Source organism: Lepus europaeus, chromosome 8, assembly GCF_033115175.1.
Source record: "Lepus europaeus isolate LE1 chromosome 8, mLepTim1.pri, whole genome shotgun sequence".
Classification (NCBI taxonomy): domain Eukaryota; kingdom Metazoa; phylum Chordata; class Mammalia; order Lagomorpha; family Leporidae; genus Lepus; species Lepus europaeus.
The window spans coordinates 101,949,115-101,967,669 of NC_084834.1; the positions used below are offsets into that span (position 1 = coordinate 101,949,115).

General features: G+C 49.2%; 1 protein-coding gene across 1 annotated transcript in view; it reads left to right on the forward strand.

Annotated features, from left to right (window-relative positions):
• The first annotated feature begins 201 nt into the window (after positions 1-201).
• Positions 202-18,555, forward strand: part of PPEF2 (protein phosphatase with EF-hand domain 2) — a 38,267-nt gene continuing 19,913 nt past the window's right edge. The window contains exons 1-9 of the mRNA XM_062198921.1: positions 202-256; positions 7,963-8,090; positions 8,247-8,304; positions 9,122-9,297; positions 10,276-10,390; positions 11,628-11,674; positions 13,700-13,866; positions 14,667-14,703; positions 14,798-14,947. Of these exons, the coding sequence (XP_062054905.1) occupies positions 202-256; positions 7,963-8,090; positions 8,247-8,304; positions 9,122-9,297; positions 10,276-10,390; positions 11,628-11,674; positions 13,700-13,866; positions 14,667-14,703; positions 14,798-14,947 (933 nt within the window). The remainder of the gene's footprint in view (positions 257-7,962; positions 8,091-8,246; positions 8,305-9,121; positions 9,298-10,275; positions 10,391-11,627; positions 11,675-13,699; positions 13,867-14,666; positions 14,704-14,797; positions 14,948-18,555) is intronic.

The following is an 18,555-nucleotide window of genomic DNA, read 5'->3' on the forward strand; positions in this document are numbered from 1 at the left end:
GGGGGGAGTTTTCAGGGGAGGAACCCTGTGTGCGTTGAAGCAGGAGGGATGGAGAGGATGATTCATAGCCAGCTTGGTCTCCCTGAGCTGATACTCTGCCCAGGTCCCTCTCTCACATTTTCTGTCTTCTCTTTGTCAGCATACAGCTCGCTGTCCCTTGGATCTGCTCTCTGCACCCTGCAGGATCACTGCATTTAAGCTATGGGAAGTGGCACCTCCACTCAACATCATTTTGCTTTTCAGAATGCAGAGAAAGGTATGTGTTTCCCGCCTTCAAAACCACCTGTGGGAACCCTAAGCCCTTGTCACATCGGGAGGGGGTTCTCAGAACAGAAGCAGAAAATCATTTCTCTTCAGTCCAGCTCTTCAACAGTAACTTCTCTTCCTTGTGTCGTGCCCCCCAAAATGCTCAGCTGAACTCTGGAGTTAGTATTGCCCATTGGGGCTTATCTCAAAGCACCCAAGTATAAGTGGATGAAATCAGATTGGGCAAAGAGGGAATGGGAAGTGTTTCAGGCAGGGGGTGTATAGCATGTGCAGAGGTTGTAAGGAAGTGAGTATTTAAGGAAGTGAGTATTGAAGTGATATTCAAGGAAGTGAACCCTCTGAGGTGAATGAGGGGGAAGATAGAATGTGATGAAGTTGTTGAGGTAGAAAGTGTAGGATTTTAAACTTTATCCTAAAGGCATGAGGAACCATTGAAGGCTTCAGAATAAAGAGTTCTACAATAATCCCTAAAGCATGCTTCTAGCTTCTGTGAAGAAGGGACCTGAGGGGTTAGAGTAGAAGAAGGAACAACAGTGGAGAAACTGCTAAAGTCGTCTGAACAGGAAACGATGATGCCTCTGTCCAGAGTGGGTGCTGTAGAGATGGACAGAAGAGGGGAAGTTCCAGCGGTATTCAGGAGGTGGGATCCACAGGATCTGACTGATCAGACGTATGGGATAAGGGGGAAAGATGAATTGAGAATGACTTCTGGGTTTCTGGTTAGCAGAACTGAGTGGATGTTGATGCCAGTGAACATGAAGATAATGGAGACAAATTGGATTTGACTAGAGGAAAGCTGAGTTTATATACTTTGGGTTTGGGGTGCCCATGAGACATGAAAGCGGAAGCATGGAGTAGGCAGTTGCATGTTCAGATCTGGATTGTGGAGGGCTGTTTGGGCTGAAGATTACCCTGCTTTGGAAGCCATCAGAGTACGGATGGTTGTTGAAACCTTGAGGGACAGTAGAAAGAGAACAAAGACGAGAGCCTGGGACAGAGTCACAGGGACTGCAGTACTTAGTAGCAGGATGAGCCAGCAGAGGAGAGGCAGCTGGAGATGGAGGAGGGAAACAAGGAGCATGGGATATCTTGGAAGCCAGAAGAAGGGTATGGTCAACCTCAACACAGATGAGATGCTAAATAATGACAGCTAAATGCGCCCTTTAGATTTTGTGATAGAAATGTGACTGGTATTATAATAGACCTAACTCTAAGCTGGAGGTAAAAGCCAAATTACAGCATGAGCTTGGAGTGATGGAGAAAGTGAGTGTGGTCATTAACCCTTTGAGAATTTCACATGGAAAAGTTTTTATATCAAACACATGTATTGTGCAACACATGGCTCAGAGCCAGATGGGATGGATTCAAATTCTGGTTCTGCAATTTAATAGCTGTGAGATCCTCGTCACCTCTTGGGGCTTCAGTTTTCTTACTTTTTTTGTTATTTGAGAAACACATACACCACACACATACACACACACAGAGGGAGAGAGAGAGAGCGAGAGCAAGAGTGAGGGCAAGAGTGAGAGTGAGAGCGAGAGCGAGAGTGAGAGAGATCATTTCCATCTGTTGGTCTGTTCCCCAAATGCCCACAACAGCCGGGGCTAGGCCAGATAAGTTAGAAGCTGGGAAGTCAATCTGGGTCTCCCATAGGAGTGGCAGGGACCCAACTACTTGAGTCATCATTGCCACATCCTAGGGTGCATATTTGCAGAAGTTGAATCAGGACCAAAGCCAGTACTCACACCAGGCATTCTGGTATGCAATGCAAAGGATCCAACTGGTGTCTTAACCACTAGCCCAAACTCCAGTGCCCGCTTCCTTTTAAATGAGTGATACAATAATAATTATACCTCCACTCGCTTATTTGTTATGAATATTAAAGAGCGACTTAATAGCACGCAGAACAGTGTCTGGCTCATCATAAGCTTTCCAAGTGTATTTGTTACCTTTAGTACAAAAACGTGTAGGCACTTTGGGAGTAGTCTAAGGTTAGCTGTTTCCTCTCTGCACAATGGGACAGAGGGGCACTCCCAGACCGTGGTGAGCCCACCCAGATGGGGACATCCAGGGAGATGACCGAGACTTTTCTACCTTTTAGAGTCAAAGTGAGGGGTGGATATCGGGCACAACAGACAAACTGCCACTCCTGAGGCCCGCATACCATATCGAAATGGCTGGGTTCAAGTCCTGGTTCCACTTCGGATCCAGCTTTGTGCTAATGCACAACCTGGAAGCCGCAGGTGACGCCTCTAGTAAGTGGGTTCCTGCCACACACATGGACGACCCAGATTGAGCTCCCTGCTCCCAGCTTCTGCCTGGCCCAGCCCCAAAACTCTTGTATGCATTTGGGGAGGGAACCAGCAAATGGGAGATCTTTGTCTTTGTCTCTCTCTGCTTTCCAAATAAAATGAAAAAAATTTTACATACATTTTTAAATGAATGTCAAAGAGAGAAAACAAGATTCAAAATGCCCTTGGAAGGTAAATGACTAGAACAAGTTACAGACATTTCCACACAGTGAGGCCTGGGCAGGTTCTGAGGGGGGGGTGTTGGGTGTAAAACACATAGTCAGAGGCTCACAGCGAAGTGGAAAGGAGCGGGCATTTGAATCTCACTGGCTGTGTGCTACTGTTCAAGGCCTTGGTGTGCACCTGCTACAGGCAGATACTAAGCAAAGACAAGCGCCCTCTCCTGAGTGCTTGTTAAATACCTGCAACTGCACTAAATAATTCATACACATTTGTTTTTCATTTATAATTTTTATTTGAGGGATCCGTGCTGTGGCATAGCAGGTGAAGCTGCCTCTTGTGGCATTGGCATCCCATGTGGGCACTGGTTCAAGTCCCAGCTGCTGCACTTCCAATCCAGCTCCCTGCTATGCCCTGGGAAAGCACGGGAGGATTACCCAAATGCTTGAGCACCTGTAGCCACATGGAGCCCTGGAGGAAGCTCCTGGCTCCTCATTTTGGATCGCGTAGTCCCAGCCATGTGGCCAGCTGGGGAGTGAACCAGCGGATGGAAGAGCTCTCTCTTTTTCCCCCACCCTCCCTCCTTCCCTCCCTCCTTCTCTCTCTCTCTCTCTGTAACTCTGCCGTTCAAATAAATAAATCTTTAAAGATATGTATTTGAAAAATAGAGATGGAGGGCCAGAGAGGTCACTCCCATCCGCTAGTTCATTCCCTAAATGCCCACAATGGCTAAACCAGGCTGGGGCTGAGCCAGGACCTGGGAATCCATCCAGCTCCCCCACATGGGTGCCAGGAACCCAATTACTGGAGCCATTACCACTGCCTCTTGGGGTCTGTGTCTTTTTTCTTTTTCTTTTTTTTGACAGGCAGAGTTAGACAGTGAGAGAGAGACAGAGAGAAAGGTCTTCCTTTCCATTGGTTCACCCCCCAAATGGCCGCTACGGCCGGCGTGCTGCACCAATCTGAAGCCAGGAGCCAGGTGCAGGGCCCAAGCACTTGGGCCATCCTCCACTGCCTTCCTGGGCCACAGCAGAGAGTTGGACTGGAAGAGGAGCAACCAGGACAGAATCTGGTGCCCCAACCGGGACTAGAACCCGGGGTGCCGGCACTGCAGGTGGATGATTAGCTTAGTGAGCTGTGGCGCCAGCCAGGTCTGTGTCAATAGGAAGCGCGAGTTAGGAGCCAGAACTGGGAATCAAACCCATGTAATGCAGTGTGGGACATGCTAGGCTAGGCTGAATGCCTGCTCCCTCCACAAACTTTCTGAAGTTCCTCGTACGCCTTGTCCTGCACTTTGCTTATTTCACACTTAGAAATATATCCTATAGATTACGCCATAGCAGAACATAGAGCTAGCCCCTGTTCCGTTGCACACCTCTGTCTACTCCACTGTATGTTATGGTGTTGTTTACCCAGCCAGTTCCCTATGACGGGTGTTTGGGTTGTTACCAGTTCTTTTCTGCTACAGATAGTGCTTCAGTAGTCTTGTGCGTACATTTTTTCCAGTTTACTTTTGTCACCATGTTTTTTGATAATAGTAGGATTATTGGGTCAAAGGGTAAAAGCATGTGTAATTTCCCTAGGTAGCCTTCAGTCTTCCTGCAATTGCATTCCCACCACCAGTGCTGCAGGCATCCGCTGGGTCTGCCGTTAGTGGAGCGCTACAGACTGGGAGCTGCAGCAGTTGGACTGTGTTGCTCCCGGGTCTGCAGGCTGAAGGCCAAGGTCTAGGGGCAAACAGGTTTTGATGGCTTCTGAGGCCTTGCTGCCTGGCTTGCATGTGAATGCTCATGGCTGTGTCCTCAACGTGGCCCTGGCCCTGTAAGCTCACATCCCTGGTGTCTCCTTGGATCCAAGCATCCTCCTCTTCTTTTTTAGGATTTTTTTTTTTTTATTTCAGAGGCAGAATTAGAGAAGGAGAGAAAGAGAGCTAGAGATTTTCCATCTGCTGGTTCGCTCCCCAAATGGCCTCAATGACCAGGGCTGGGCTAGGCTGAAGCCAGGAGCCAGGAGCTTCTTCCAGGACTCTCACATGGGTACAGGCATCCAAGTACTTGGGCCATCTTCTGCTGCTTTCCCAGGTGCATTAGCAGGGAGCTGGATTGGAAGTGGAGCATCCAGGATTCGAACCAGTGCCCATACGGGATACTGGCATTGCATTGGCTTAACCCACTGGCACTGGCCCTTGAGCAAGTACTTTCATAAGAGAAGGGTATTTCTTCCTAGAGGAATTTTTCCTTTTGCAGATGAGTTTTGTGTAGAGACAGAAGTATTGACATAGGTAATGGAAATAAGGGAAAAATCACACAAAAGTCTCTGTTACAAGTTTTCTTAAATAATTTATCTGTTCTACTCTGTTCTACTGAGTATTGTCTTGGTCCACAATATTCTCTCAGTGTTCTTTTTTAAAAAGAAATATTATTTGTTTGAAAGTCAGAGTCACACAGAGAGAGGAGAGGCAGAGAGAGAGGTCCTCTATCCGATGATTCACTCCCCAAGGAGCTGCACTGGAGCTGCACCAATCCAATGCCAGGAGCCAGGAGCTTCCTCCAAGTTTCCCACATGAGTGCAGGGGCCCAAGGACCTGGACCATCCTCCACTGCTTTCCCAGGCCATAGCAGAGAGCTGGATCAGAAGTGGAGCAACTGGGACTCAAACTGGCGCCCATTTGGGATGCCGGCGCTTCAAGCCAGGGCATTAACCCAGTTGTGCCACAGTGCCAGCCCCCCTCTCTCAGTGTTCTAATGAACACATGTATGGAATTTTTAAGTGAAGGATCTTTGTAGCTTGCATCCTAGGATTTAGTTAATTACATGTGGACTGTGGCGTAGCAGGTAAAGCTGCCACCTGCAGTTCTGGCATCCCATATGGGCGCCGGTTTGAGTCCTAGCTGCTCCACTTCTGATCCAGCTCTCTGCTATGGCCTGGGAAAGCAGTAGAAGATGGCCCAAGTCCTTGGGTTCCTGCACCCGTGTGGGAGACCTGGAAGAAGCTTCTGGCTCCTGGCTTCAGATTGGTGCACTCCGGCTGCTGCGGCCAATTGGAGAGTGAACCAGCGGGTGGAAGGCCTCTCTCTCTCTGCCTCTCCTCCTCTCTCTGTATAATATGACTTTCAAATAAATAAATAAATATTTAAAAAAATACACATAGACCAAGTAAGCAGCATCTTGCATTGTGTAGGTGAAAAGGCAGGAGAGGATAAGGGATCTTAAATGATGCTGCACCTCACAGTGTCCATCTCTGGAAAGACAAGCCAGGCTCCAAGGAGGAAGCAAAAAGAGGGGGAAAGAGAGGCCTTGCTTGTACTCCCTGCCTTACGCAGCAAGCCTGGGGAAATAGGTGTGTCTTGTCATTGGTGGTGCTTGTCTTAAACTGCAAGGGCCAGGTGTTAGCAAACGACAACTTTGAAGTTCATGATCTTGCCTGGTGGTTCTTAACCTTTAGCACAAGTAAGAATTCGGCGTGGAGCTTGTTGAACTTGAAGGTTCCTTCCTGGCTCCACCTGTAGGCATCCTGCTGCTGCAGGTGTCAGGCAAGGTGCAGAAATCTGGGGTTTAGCAGGAGCTTATACAGAATCTGGAGCACCCCCTGGGCATTTCGCTCGCTTCTGGAGCTGGTTTTACAGAATCCAGTTGGTGGAGCTTCAGCCTCATCCCTTGTGTTATCTAGGGCGCGCCTTTGAGAAATACTTGAATTTTTTTTTTCCTGTAGGAAATGAAATTCAGTTCTTCTTAAGTTCCTCCTAGCTTCTTCCCACTTTACCATCTTCTTTCCTCTTAGGAAAATCAGCAAGAATTCTATTAGCTCTCTAATGCAGGCTAAATATATTAAGTCAATCTGTCTGCTGTTCACAGGGTTGACCTAAATTAACCCACAGGGTTTCCTTTTTAATCCAGCTTTATCCACAAATAGTCCGTTCATCACCAGCAGCTTAGGAAGCATCCAGTTATTTATGTGGACAGCTGTCCCCTGCTTTGGCAATAATACTAGGCCACAGGTCCTAACCCTCCTATGAGGAACTAAACCTACAAACTCCAGCCTGCCCCACATGGCCACCTAGCACAGGTCCCAGAAGAAAGGAGACACCCAAAGACTGTGGGTGGGACTGCACAATAAGAGCTGTCACAGACACCTGGGCTGCTGGGGATGCTGAAAACCAGGATGACAGGAAGAATCTTGGGACCCAGGATAGCACAGGACCCAGGAAACCCTGGCCACCCCATCACTGCATGGCATGTTCACTGGAGTGTTTGTCTATTGTTTGCTTGCACTAGCATTTGGCTCGTCCAGTCCCATTTCCAGATAAATTCACCAAGGCCCAAGTTGGCTTGGCTGAGGCCAGGTACCTTGTTGGGGCAGTTCCAGGGTTAGGCCCCCCAGGTCTCCTGATGTCTGGCTGTTGAAATAGTGTCAAGGTGTCCTCTCCTACCCCCACCTGTTCGCACTTGCTGTCTCTCTGGTTCACATCTCTCTCAGATCCTGGCATTCCTGCCTTCCCACAGTATCTATGCAGTAGTCTCCACTTACCCAGAGTTTTCCTTTGTGGGTTTCAGTTACACACAGCCAACCACGGTCTGAAAATATTAAATGGAAAGTTCTAGAAGTAAACAATTCACGAGTTTTAGACTGTGCTCTGTTCTGAATAATGAGGACATCTGACAGCATCCCACTCTGTCCCACCCAGGTCACGAATGGACGCTGGGTGCAGCGTATCCACACTGTATACACCGCCCACACGTTAGTCTCTCAGCAGCCTCTGGGTGCTCAGATGGACAGTTGTAGTGTTGCAGTGCATTACTTAGTAGTGGATCCAAGGAGCAAGATTCAGGTGCTGGCAGTGGGATTGGGCCAGGGGAGGCCGTGAACTGTGTCCTTTCAGTGAACAGAGAAAGCGCTCAGCTTAGTAAGGAAAAAGCCAGTATATGTAGGGCTCTCTGCAGGCTTGGTTTCAGGCATCTGCTGGGGATGTTGGAACACATCCACTCAGATAAGGGGGGACTACTATGAATGTAAGTGCTCTCAGCAATAAATGACATTCAATAGCCCCTCTCATTGCCATCAAGAATGCAAGAACGATAGGGCACCACAGCTGCAGGGAGGCAGACACTGCCTTCGAGCATCAGTAGGGGGTGCTTCCCCTCCCCCCTCCTGCGCTGCTTGTACCATGTGAGTGGCACTGTCCTCCCCGTCCTGGCTCACTGGCTTGCTTCTCCATCTGTGACAGCCTTCAAGGCGGCCGCCCTGATTCAGAGATGGTACCGGCGCTATGTGGCGCGCCTGGAGATGAGGCGGCGCTGCACCTGGAGCATCTTCCAGTCCATAGAGTACGCCGGGCAGCAGGACCAAGTCAAGGTGCGGAGGGGTGCGGGATGGAGCTGCCGTGGCGCTGCCTGCCAGCCCTCAGGCTGCGACGGCCAGGTGCCTGGAAGGTGCTGCCAGTCGGACGCCTCGTGGGTTCTTCTTCGTGCATCAGTAAAGCCAAGTCTCTGTCTTTGGGTTCTTCTGCAGCTCCATGATTTCTTCAGCTACCTGGTGGACCACTTCACGCCCAGCAGCCACAACGAGAGTGAGTAGGAACTGCCCCCGAGGTCGTAGAGATCAGGATGTGTAGGCAGCCAGATTGTGAATCTGGGGCCAGCTGGGGAAATAGCCAGGGGGCTGGCAAAGAAACGCCTCAGTGGATTTCCTTCCAAGTCTTTCCAGATACATCTGGAGACCAGATTTGGCGTGCAACGGGCACATTTAAGTGCAGGTGATTCTGGGGGTGGAGGGAGTGGAGAAGAACGTCAGGAAAGGGAATGTAGCCAAGGAATGTTGGGCTACTGAGCCAGCAGCATGGTGCACCCAAGAGACCACAAGCCTGCAGGGGAGGGACCTGGGTTCTCTGTGTATCAGCTCCAGAGATGCAATGACTGGAGGCTGCAAGGAGATTAATTCCCCACAGCATCTCTGGGCTGCCCCCCTCGTGGCCCTCAGTGGACCCGGGAAAAGCCGCAGGCTAGAGATCCCGAAGCTGGCGTTGGGAGTTGCTGAAGGGCCGCATGGCCAGATGCACCTGCTGCACTAGGTGCATCACCCGTGCCTGTGAAAGGTTTCCTGCCTTGGCTTTTCCCTTTCCTCTTGCCTACAACCCTCGCCTGCTACACATCTGTACTTTCTGACATATCTCCATCTTTTAAACTAAGTTACCCCTGTGTTGACAGGGGTAACTACTGTTTTTACCAGTACAAAAACATGAGCTTTCCTCCTGCCCGCCCTAACCTGTCATCATTTTGCCCTCTCTTGCCTGGAGCAAGGCCAGCCTGGCTGGCTCCCATGTCCACTGCGTTGCCCACAGACTGGTGTCCGACCACAAGCCCACCCACCTTTTCTTTCCGGACTAGGGGACTTCCTGAACCGCATGTTCACGGAGGAGCGATTCCCCCAGGACTCCGAGATGGACAAGTGCAGTGACTATGAGTGCATTGAGGTCCCGGACACTTACACAGGGCCACACCTCTCCTTCCCTCTCCTTCCCGGCCATGCAACTGCCCTGGTGGAAGCTTTCAGACTGAAGCAAGTAAGCTCACCTGTGGGAAGCCAGGTCCCCACCCACAGCATGCAGTGTACGAAGCAGGAGCCACCCAGCACCAGAGGAATGGCCTGGGTGTAGGGTGTGCTCATCACGCATGCCCTGGAGCGATTGCACTTTCTGTTTTCTCAGCCTGGACCTTGTGCTCCATCAGCCAGTCTTTGTGAGAGTTTCTGCCCCTGGCTACATCATGTCTTTTTGTTTATGCATCCTGCAGCTAAGGTCAAGGTGGTGAGGGTTGCACCATGTGACTACCTAGGGAGGAGTGCCCCAAGAAGAGGTGACAAGTGCAAAGGCCCTGGGGCAGGAACTTGCCTGGGCTGTTCAGGGACCTCAGCAAGGCCTTTGGAGAGAAGGGAGCCGGGGAAGAGCAGTAGCTTGGACATCAAGCGCAGGAATGAGACTATCTGGCTTGCTTTGAAAAATAATCCTTCTGGTTGCTGCGGGAAGAACAGGATACAGGGGGGCGTGGCCAAAGCAAGGAGAGCAGGCCAGGACTCCTGCAGCTGTCCAGGCGGAAGGTGGGGGTGGCGTAAAAGCCGGTGGTAGAGGCGGGGCTTGTGAGAGGAGGTCAGGTGCCACTGGGTCCCCTCTTTCAGTGCAGGTAACTCAGGGCGGGAGGAGCTGGGAATGTCCCTTAGGAGTGACGGCCTCGCTCAGTGCCATCGGCACGCACACACTTGTGTACTCATGCTTCGCTCCGTCTTGAGCTCCTCCCAAGCTAACGGCAAGAAAGGGTTTGCTAGGGCCAATGGGGAAGAGGGGTGGGTTCACGCTTTGCAGGAGGGACCCGTGGGGACCCTGGGAAGCAGACAAGAGCGCAGGAAGTGGGTGCAAAGGAAAGGAACAGCCTCTCGGGTCCCTTCTGGGGTCTTGGGTGGCCCAGGTCGTTAGGCAGCAGAGGCGAGGGCCACCTTCCCTCACGAAGGTCACTGTTTTGTTGCCTCTCTCTCTTCCTCCCAGTAGCAGCTCCACGCTCGCTATGTCCTGAATCTTTTGTATGAAACCAGGAAACACTTGGCCCAGCTGCCAAACATCACCCGGGTCTCGACCTGTTACAGCGAGGAGATCACTGTGTGTGGTGAGGGCTGGTGGGCGTGGCTTCTGTGCCCAGGGCGGGCAGGGAGGGGACGTGCGGGCAACGTGGGCGGACCGCATGACCCCCCTTCTACCTTTATAGCCTCCGTATCTTGGCTGCATGTCTCCTTAAAGGAGAGGTGGCTCAGCCTCTGCTCTGCTTTCCCTAACAATTCATGTTTGACCCCAAACTCATGTTTCCCGATTGAAACCAAATCTCTACAAAGAACCGGGTCCCACTTGTTAGAAGGTGTTTTATGTGTGAGCACTTGAGTGAGCAAGCCCCAAAGCCTTCCAGCCAGTGCACTCCTCTCCCAGGGAGATGTGCTGTGTCTTCTGTAATCTTTAGCATCCATTACGGACTGGCAGGCAGACCTTAACCAAAGCAGGGAGCTTGAGTTCACCAGCACACTAGGGATTGTGGGCTGCCGGCCCTGCCAGAAGCCTACACGTAGGTCTTTTATTTTTTATTTTAAGATTCTATTTATTTATCTGAGAGGCAGAGTTACAGACAGACAGAGGGAGAGACAGAGAGAAAGGTCTTCCATCCACTGGTTCACTTCCCATATGGCTGCAATGGCCGGAGCTGAGCCAATCCAAAGCCAGGAGCCATGTGCTTCTTCCAGGTCTCCCACATGGGTGCAGGGGCCCAAGGACTTGGGCCATCTTCTACTGCTTTCCCAGACCACAGCAGAGAGCTGGATTGGAAGAGGAGCAGCCGGGACTCTAACCAGTGCCCGTAAGGGATGCCGGCACCACAAGCATAGGATTAGCCTACTATCCCACAGTACTGGCTGCCTTTGTCAGATTTTTCTGGGTGTTTTCCTTTTTACAGTAAAAATTAGAAACAATGGATGGGGTCAGCGCTGTGGCACAGCGGGTTGAAGCCCTGGCCTGAGGCTCCGGCTTCCCATATGGACGCCGGTTCTAGTCTCAGCTGCTCCTCTTGTGGTTCAGCTCTCTGCTGTGGCCTGGGATGGCGATAGAGGATGGCCCAAGTGCTTGGGCCCCTGTACCCACGTGGGAGATCTGGAAGAAGCTCCTGGCTCCTGGCTTCGGATTGGCACAGCTCCGGCTGATGTGGCCATTTGGGGAGTGAACCAGCAAATGGAAAACCTCTCTCTCTCTGTCTCTCTCTCTCTCTGTAACTCTGTCTTTCAAATAAATAAAATAAATCTTTAAAAAAAAAGAAACAATGGAGAAGACCAATTGGACTGATATTCTTTTTCTATCATTACTAGGAGATTTGCACGGCCAGTTGGATGACTTAATATTTATATTTTATAAGGTATGAATGTTCAAATTAAGTTCTCTTCTTGCTTTGGGGCTTAATTTAGAAGTTCAGCCGGCGCCGCGGCTCACTAGGCTAATCCTCCGCCTTGCGGCGCCGGCACACCGGGTTCTAGTCCCGGTCGGGGCACCGATCCTGTCCCGGTTGCCCCTCTTCCAGGTCAGCTCTCTGCTGTGGCCCGGGAAGGCAGTGGAGGATGGCCCAAGTCCTTGGGCCCTGCACCCCATGGGAGATACCAGGATAAGCACCTGGCTCCTGCCATCGGATCAGCGCGGTGCACCAGCCGCAGCGCGCCAGTCGCGGCGGCCATTGGAGGGTGAATCAATGGCAAAAGGAAGACCTTTCTCTCTGTCTCTCTCTCACTGTCCACTCTGCCTGTCAAAAAAAAAGAAAAAAAAAGAAGTTCAAATATAATATCTGTTAAACAAATACTTAAATATTGCTTGGATTTTTAAAATTTATTTTTAATTATATTACCTCTATATAGAAGATCCATAACTGAAAAGTCAGCACTGTATTATATTCTAGTATTTTTTGCAAACTGTTTCATAAATATTAAACATTAGCTTAATAAATTAGGAACCTAATAACAATCGACTCTTTCCAAATAAAGAAAATTGTGATAACGCAACCAAAATCTATTTTCATGTCCATTTTTAGTTATGAAATGTAGAATATATAACAAAGCACATGAAAATAATAATATTTGATCAAGGTACTGTTAATTTATACAGAGGCTGTATTACCCCAGGTATTTTCCTTGTATGAGGGTACTTCAAAAATGTTTACAGAAAATGGAATTAAAGGATAATGTTATTTTAGTGCAAGAAAATTTGAATTCCATGCATGTTAGAGATCTTCACAAAGTGCATGAAAAGTGTGTGTGAAAAAAAATTGTGTAGGTGACAGCATTGCGATTCAGTGGGTTAAGCCTTTACCTGCGATATTAGCATATCATAATGGAGTCCTGGCTACTTCACTTCTGATCCAGCTCCCTGCTAATACGCTTAGGAAAACAGTGGAAGATGGCCCAAGCACTTGGGCCTCTGCCATCCCTGTGGGAGATTGGGAGGGAGTTCCTGGCTCCTGGCTTCAGCCCAGCCCAGCCCCAGCTGTTGTGGCCATTTGGGGAGTAAACCAGTGGGTGCAGGATCTCCTCCTCTCTCTATTTCTCCCTCTCTCTGTCATTCTGCCTTTCAAAAATAAATACAAAAATTTTATTTATTTATATAAGATGTATTTTATTTAATTAAAAGAGTTACAGAGAGAGGTTGAGACAGAGAGAGGTCATCCATCCGCTAGTTCACTCCCCAGATGACTACATCAGCCAGAGCTGAGCTGAGCTAAAGCCAGGAGCTTTTTCCAGGTCTCCCACTAAGGTAAAGGGGCCCAAGGACTTGGGCCATCCTCTACTGCTTTTCCAGGCCACAGCAGAGAGCTGGATCGGAAGCAGAGCAGCCAGGGCTCTATCCGGTGCCCATATGGGATGCCGGCGCTGCAGGCTGTGGCTTTAATCCGCTGTACCACAGTGCTGGCCCCAACAAAACTTAAAAAAAAAAAAAAAAAAAAAGTTGTACGTGGATTTCAAAGTGTTTTTGCACCAAAATAAGCTTATACTTTAATTCCATTTTCCGCAAACTCTTTGAAGAAGCCCCATATTATGCTACTTCATCCTAAGGAACTGATGGCAGGTGTTAGACTGCTAAAGCTGGTGGAGCCAGAGCTTCACATTGGCTTGCAGGTCTCACGTTCAGTGCCTTTTGCTCCACACCGCCAGGCAACACCCTGGCTTTGCAGAAAGCCCTTGTTCTGACAAGCACCTGGCAACCTTGCCTCGCTAGAAAAGAAACATTAAGACCAGCGGAAGACACTTCCGTCTCCGACTGACATCTCGTGTTTGGAGGAGACCCAGAAAGCACAGAATTGGCATCGGACCCGATGTGAGGGTCAGAAGCCCATGGCTTTAACACGATTTCCTGCACTCTTCTTCCCACTGACTCCCTGGATCATCTCGCTGGGCAGAACGGCCTCCCGTCGCCAGAGCGGGCGTATGTGTTCAACGGCGACTTTGTGGACCGAGGCAAGGACTCCGTGGAGATCCTGATGATTCTTTTTGCCTTCATGCTGGTTTACCCAAAGGAGTTCCATCTGAACCGGGGAAACCATGAGGACCACATGGTGAACTTACGGTACAAGCCAAAACGCGCTTGGGTAGTTGATATTTGCTTGCTGCGATTGTTATGAAGAGTTATTTCACGGGAGTTTCTTTGTGTTAGATGGCTTTTAAGGTAGTTTTCCAGTTTCTGAAAATAGAATACACAAAATATAACATTGTTTCCATAATTTTTAGTTGAGAGAGAGAGAGGCAGGCAGGCAGAGTTCCCATCTGCTTGGTCACTCCTCAAATGCCTGTGGTGGTCAGGGCTGGACCAGATCCAAGGCATTAGCTGGGAACCCAGTCCAGGTTTCTCCTTGTGGCTGGTAGGGACCTGACCACCTGCTGCCTCCCAGGGGACATGATGGCAGGAAGCTGGAACTGGAAGGGAGCTGGGGCTCAAACCCAGGCACTGCAGAACTAGATGTGGGCATCCCCATCGGGCTCTTAGGCTCTAGGTAAAACACCTGCCCCAACAGTATTTAACACCTTAAAATATTTTTGATGTACATGTTATTCTGCTATTCTAAAAAACCCATTAGACTTTAATTCACATTTCCATACTTTTTATCATGTAAGTAATAAGGGTTCACCATAGAAAGGTGACAAATACAGACAAGGGAAAGGAAGACAATTAAAATACTCTGTGGTTTTTTCTACCCAGAGATAATGTTATAATCATAATGCAAACATGATTATTTCTCAGTCTTTTTTCTACATACTTATGTGTGTATGTCTAGAATTTTCATTTTTATGAAATGAATTTTCATTTTGTGGTTATGTCACAACTATTGTCACATTTGCTTTAATATCTGCTTTTGCTCCTAAATCTAGATATGGCTTCACCAAGGAAGTGATGTATAAATATAAGGTGCGCTACCTTTCAAAGCAAAAGTTTCTCTTAGTTCAGATGAGTTGAGTGAGTTATTGGAAACGTAACACCTTGTTAGTATCATCTTTTTCAGATCCACGGCAAGAAAATATTACGAACGCTCCAAGATGTTTTCCGTTGGCTTCCACTGGCCACTGTGATCGATGAGAAAGTGCTGATTCTTCACGGAGGCGTGTCAGACAGGACCGACCTGGAACTTTTGGCTAAACTAGACAGACACAAGGTACCAACTGATGAAATACTACGATTTTCCCCATAATACCCAGTTTCACTGCCAACATAAAATAAATGTCATCTTATGTGCTGACTCCAACTGACTGATAGGAATCCAGAGGTTGAGAGTCCACCGCTGAGTTTGGGGGAAGCGTGTGCATAGCTTATATGAAAGTACCACTCCATTTTTATGTACAGGACCCAAGCATCCGCGCCGTGGAGTCTGGCATCCATTCAGCATCCCAGAATCAATCCCCTGTGAATACCAAGGAGTGACTTTATTTTCTTTTTTTCTGAATAAGTATAGTGAATGGTTAAACTATGATCTGTAGAGACGGATAAAAATTCTGGTTCTGCTCCTTACACTTGACTTTGGACAAGTTAGCTTACGTAACCTCAGTTTCTAAATCCGTGTACTAGGGATATGAATGACTGTATCATAGGTATTGGGGGACTAAATGAAAATACATATGCATGTACCTTACAAGGCTTGCACTCAATACATGGAAATTGTGTTAACTACATTTTGACTGAAGGGACAGAAAACTGCTAATGATAGTGGTTCGATATTTATGTCCCTCTCGTGTAAGTAAAGGCTGGAGGCCAGCAGTGCAGGGCAGCTGTACTGACACCACGACGTCATTAGGGACTCACAATCCTTCTCTCTTACCAGTGCACCAAGCTGTATCGTGGACTGAAGTGGTGGCTTGAGTTCCAGCTAGCATGCCCACATTCCAGTCTACAGAAATTAAAGTAGGAAAAAAGGCATGCCCTTGTCCTTTATAAACGTTGAGTTGTACCAAAAAATTCTCTACGTATCCATTGACCAGAAGTTGGTCATATGTCTACATTAAGCTGGAGGGGAGATTTGCAAGCCTGGTCCTCAGGCCAAGTTTTGACTTGCCCAAATAAGAATCAAAGGTTGTATTACTAACAAGGAAGGGTAGATACATAGTAGAGTAGCAGCATTCTAACTGGGTTTGTCTCTTTGGCTCCTCAAGTTTTTATACTCACTTTTTTAATATATAGATTTATTTATTTGAAAGGCAGAGTCGTAGAGGGAGGTGGGGGAGACAGAGAGAGAATGAGATCTTCCATCCGCTGGTTCATTTCCTAAATGGTCACAACAGCCAGGACTGGGCCACTCTGATACCAGGAGCCTGGAGTTCCATCCAGGTCTCCCACATGGATGGTAAGGGCCCAACAACTTGGCCCCTTAGCAGGGAGCTGGATTGGAAGTGGAGCAGCTGGGACCTGAACAAGCACAGTGATGGGGATGCTGGCATCTCAGGCAGCAGCTTCACCAGCTGTACGGCAGTGCTAACCCCTGTTGCACACTCTTCTTCCCAAACACAGAACCACAGAAACACACTCAGCTCTCCTGCAGGGAGACTACATTCCAGCCTCATCCAGTCATTGCATCCACCTCAGAGGCCAAGTTTCTGCACTTGGGTCCTTTCTGTCATCTGGTGACTAACAGACAAGCTACATGTCCCTGTCCACTTGAGCTCAGAAGAGAAGGATGACTCCTTGGCCAAGGTCAAGGACGGGGAGACCGGCAGCACCTTCCATAGACCCTCCTTGCAAAATCCCTCGCTCCTATGCAATCTTAGCCCTTCCATGTTCTTGAAGAGGGCAGGGGGCCCAGGGGCCGTACGACCAGTTCCAGTTCTTGATATTTCCTTTGTCAGTGCTGCCTGTTATCTCAACCTCATTTTTTTTTTTTTTTTTTTGACAGGCAGAGTGGATAGTGAGAGAGAGAGACAGAGAGAAAGGTCTTCCTTTTTGCCGTTGGTTCACCCTCCAATGGCCACTGCGGCCAGTGCATCATGCTGATCCGAAGCCAGGAGCCAGGTGTTTCTCCTGGTCTCCCATGCGGGTGCAGGGCCCAAGGACTTGGGCCATCCTCCACTGCCTTCCCGGGCCATAGCAGAGAGCTGGCCTGGAAGAGGGGCAGCCGGGACAGAATCCGGCGCCCCGACTGGGACTAGAACCCAGTGTGCCGGTGCTGCAAGGCAGAGGATTAGCCTGTTAAGCCACGGCGCCGGCCTCAACCGCATTTTTTATTCACTTCCACATCTACTGTATCTTGGTTTTTCTCAAACATTCAAGTCAAACAGTTTGTTCAGCTGCATCTGTATCTGGGGGCAGAAGCAGCAAGTCACAGAGGGGCCGATCATCTCGTGTTTAACAGGAATCCTGTTTCATTATGGAAGCATAGAAATTAGTACCTTGGGAAAGAGTATGTAGAACATTGATTGTCTGTGCTTGGGGTGGAGGTGATATAGCGACCAGTCAGTGTAGGGACCACCCGGGAGGGAAGTACGGCGACACACAGGCTCCAGAATCAGACTATCTGGAAGAGTCTTGATCTCTTTGTGCCTCGGTTTTCTTCTCTGCTTTATACGTTATCTCCTGGGGTGGTACCAGGGTTAATCAGTTAATTTCTGTGAAGTGCCCAGAATAGCACCTATGTATACAGGACTTGATATACATCAACACCTTAGTCTCCTTAAGAATCAAAGTGGCATAGTGGGTAAAGCTGCCACCTGTGGCACTGGCATCCCATATGGGCGCCCATTCAAGTCCTGGCTGCTCCACCTCTGATCCAGCTCTCTGCTAATGTGTCTGGGAAAGCAATGCAAGATGGCCCTAGTGCTTGGGCCCCTGCACTGCATGGGAGACCCAGAAGAAGCTCCTGGCTGGTGGCTTCAGATTGGCCCAGCTCCAGCCGATGTGGCCATTTGGGGAATGAACCAGCGAATGGAAGATCTCTCTCTGTAATGCTGATTTTCAAATAAATAAATAAGTCTTTAAAAAAAATAAAAAGAATCAAAGCGTGAATGCCTCTTGGAGCAGATAATAATGTCTTTAAAATAAAATTCCCTGAGCCCAAAGGGGTGGGGCCGTGGACTGGCCCTCACTGTGAGCTGGTACTGAGGAGAGAGGAGGTGGCTGTGGGTCAGTGTGCGTTCTGTGGCCTTTCGCTGTCTCTGCCCAAGACCTGGACTGCCTAAGAGCTGATGCGTGCTCGTCTAAGGTCACAGAATAACCTCTGGTCTTTCCTATCCGGGCCGACACTCCTCTTCAAACACCGCTTCAAGACTGTGCAGTCTGCGAACCCTCTCCAGGGGTCCTTTGTTCCTGACCTAAGCCAGCCCACACTGAGACGTGGCTTTCTTGTATCACAGCCCTCAGATCTGTTTGCAGAAAGTTCCGATTGAGCGCTTGCGCAGAGCCCCGGTATCACGAGACCTTTGGTACTGGTGTTCTTGGGCAGGTCGTCTCTCTCGGTTCCCTCGGCGTCACTCAGGTGCCTCCGCCTGCTTGCTCTGTCCTTGTACACTCTGTTCTGTGGCCTGACCTCGCTGTCCCGTGTCAGAAATGCAACCTGCCTGTGTCCTCCGCGTTCCCTGCGGCTCCCAGTCAGACAGAGGGACTTTTTTTTTTTTTTTTTTTAAGTCTTATTTATTTGAAAGGCGGAGTTACAGAGAGGCAGAGACAGAGAGAGAGATGTCTTCCATCTACTGGTTCACGCCTCAAATGGCTGCAACAGCTGGAGCTGGGCCAATCCGAAGCCAGGAGCCAGGAGCTTCTTCTGGGTCTCCCACGTGCATT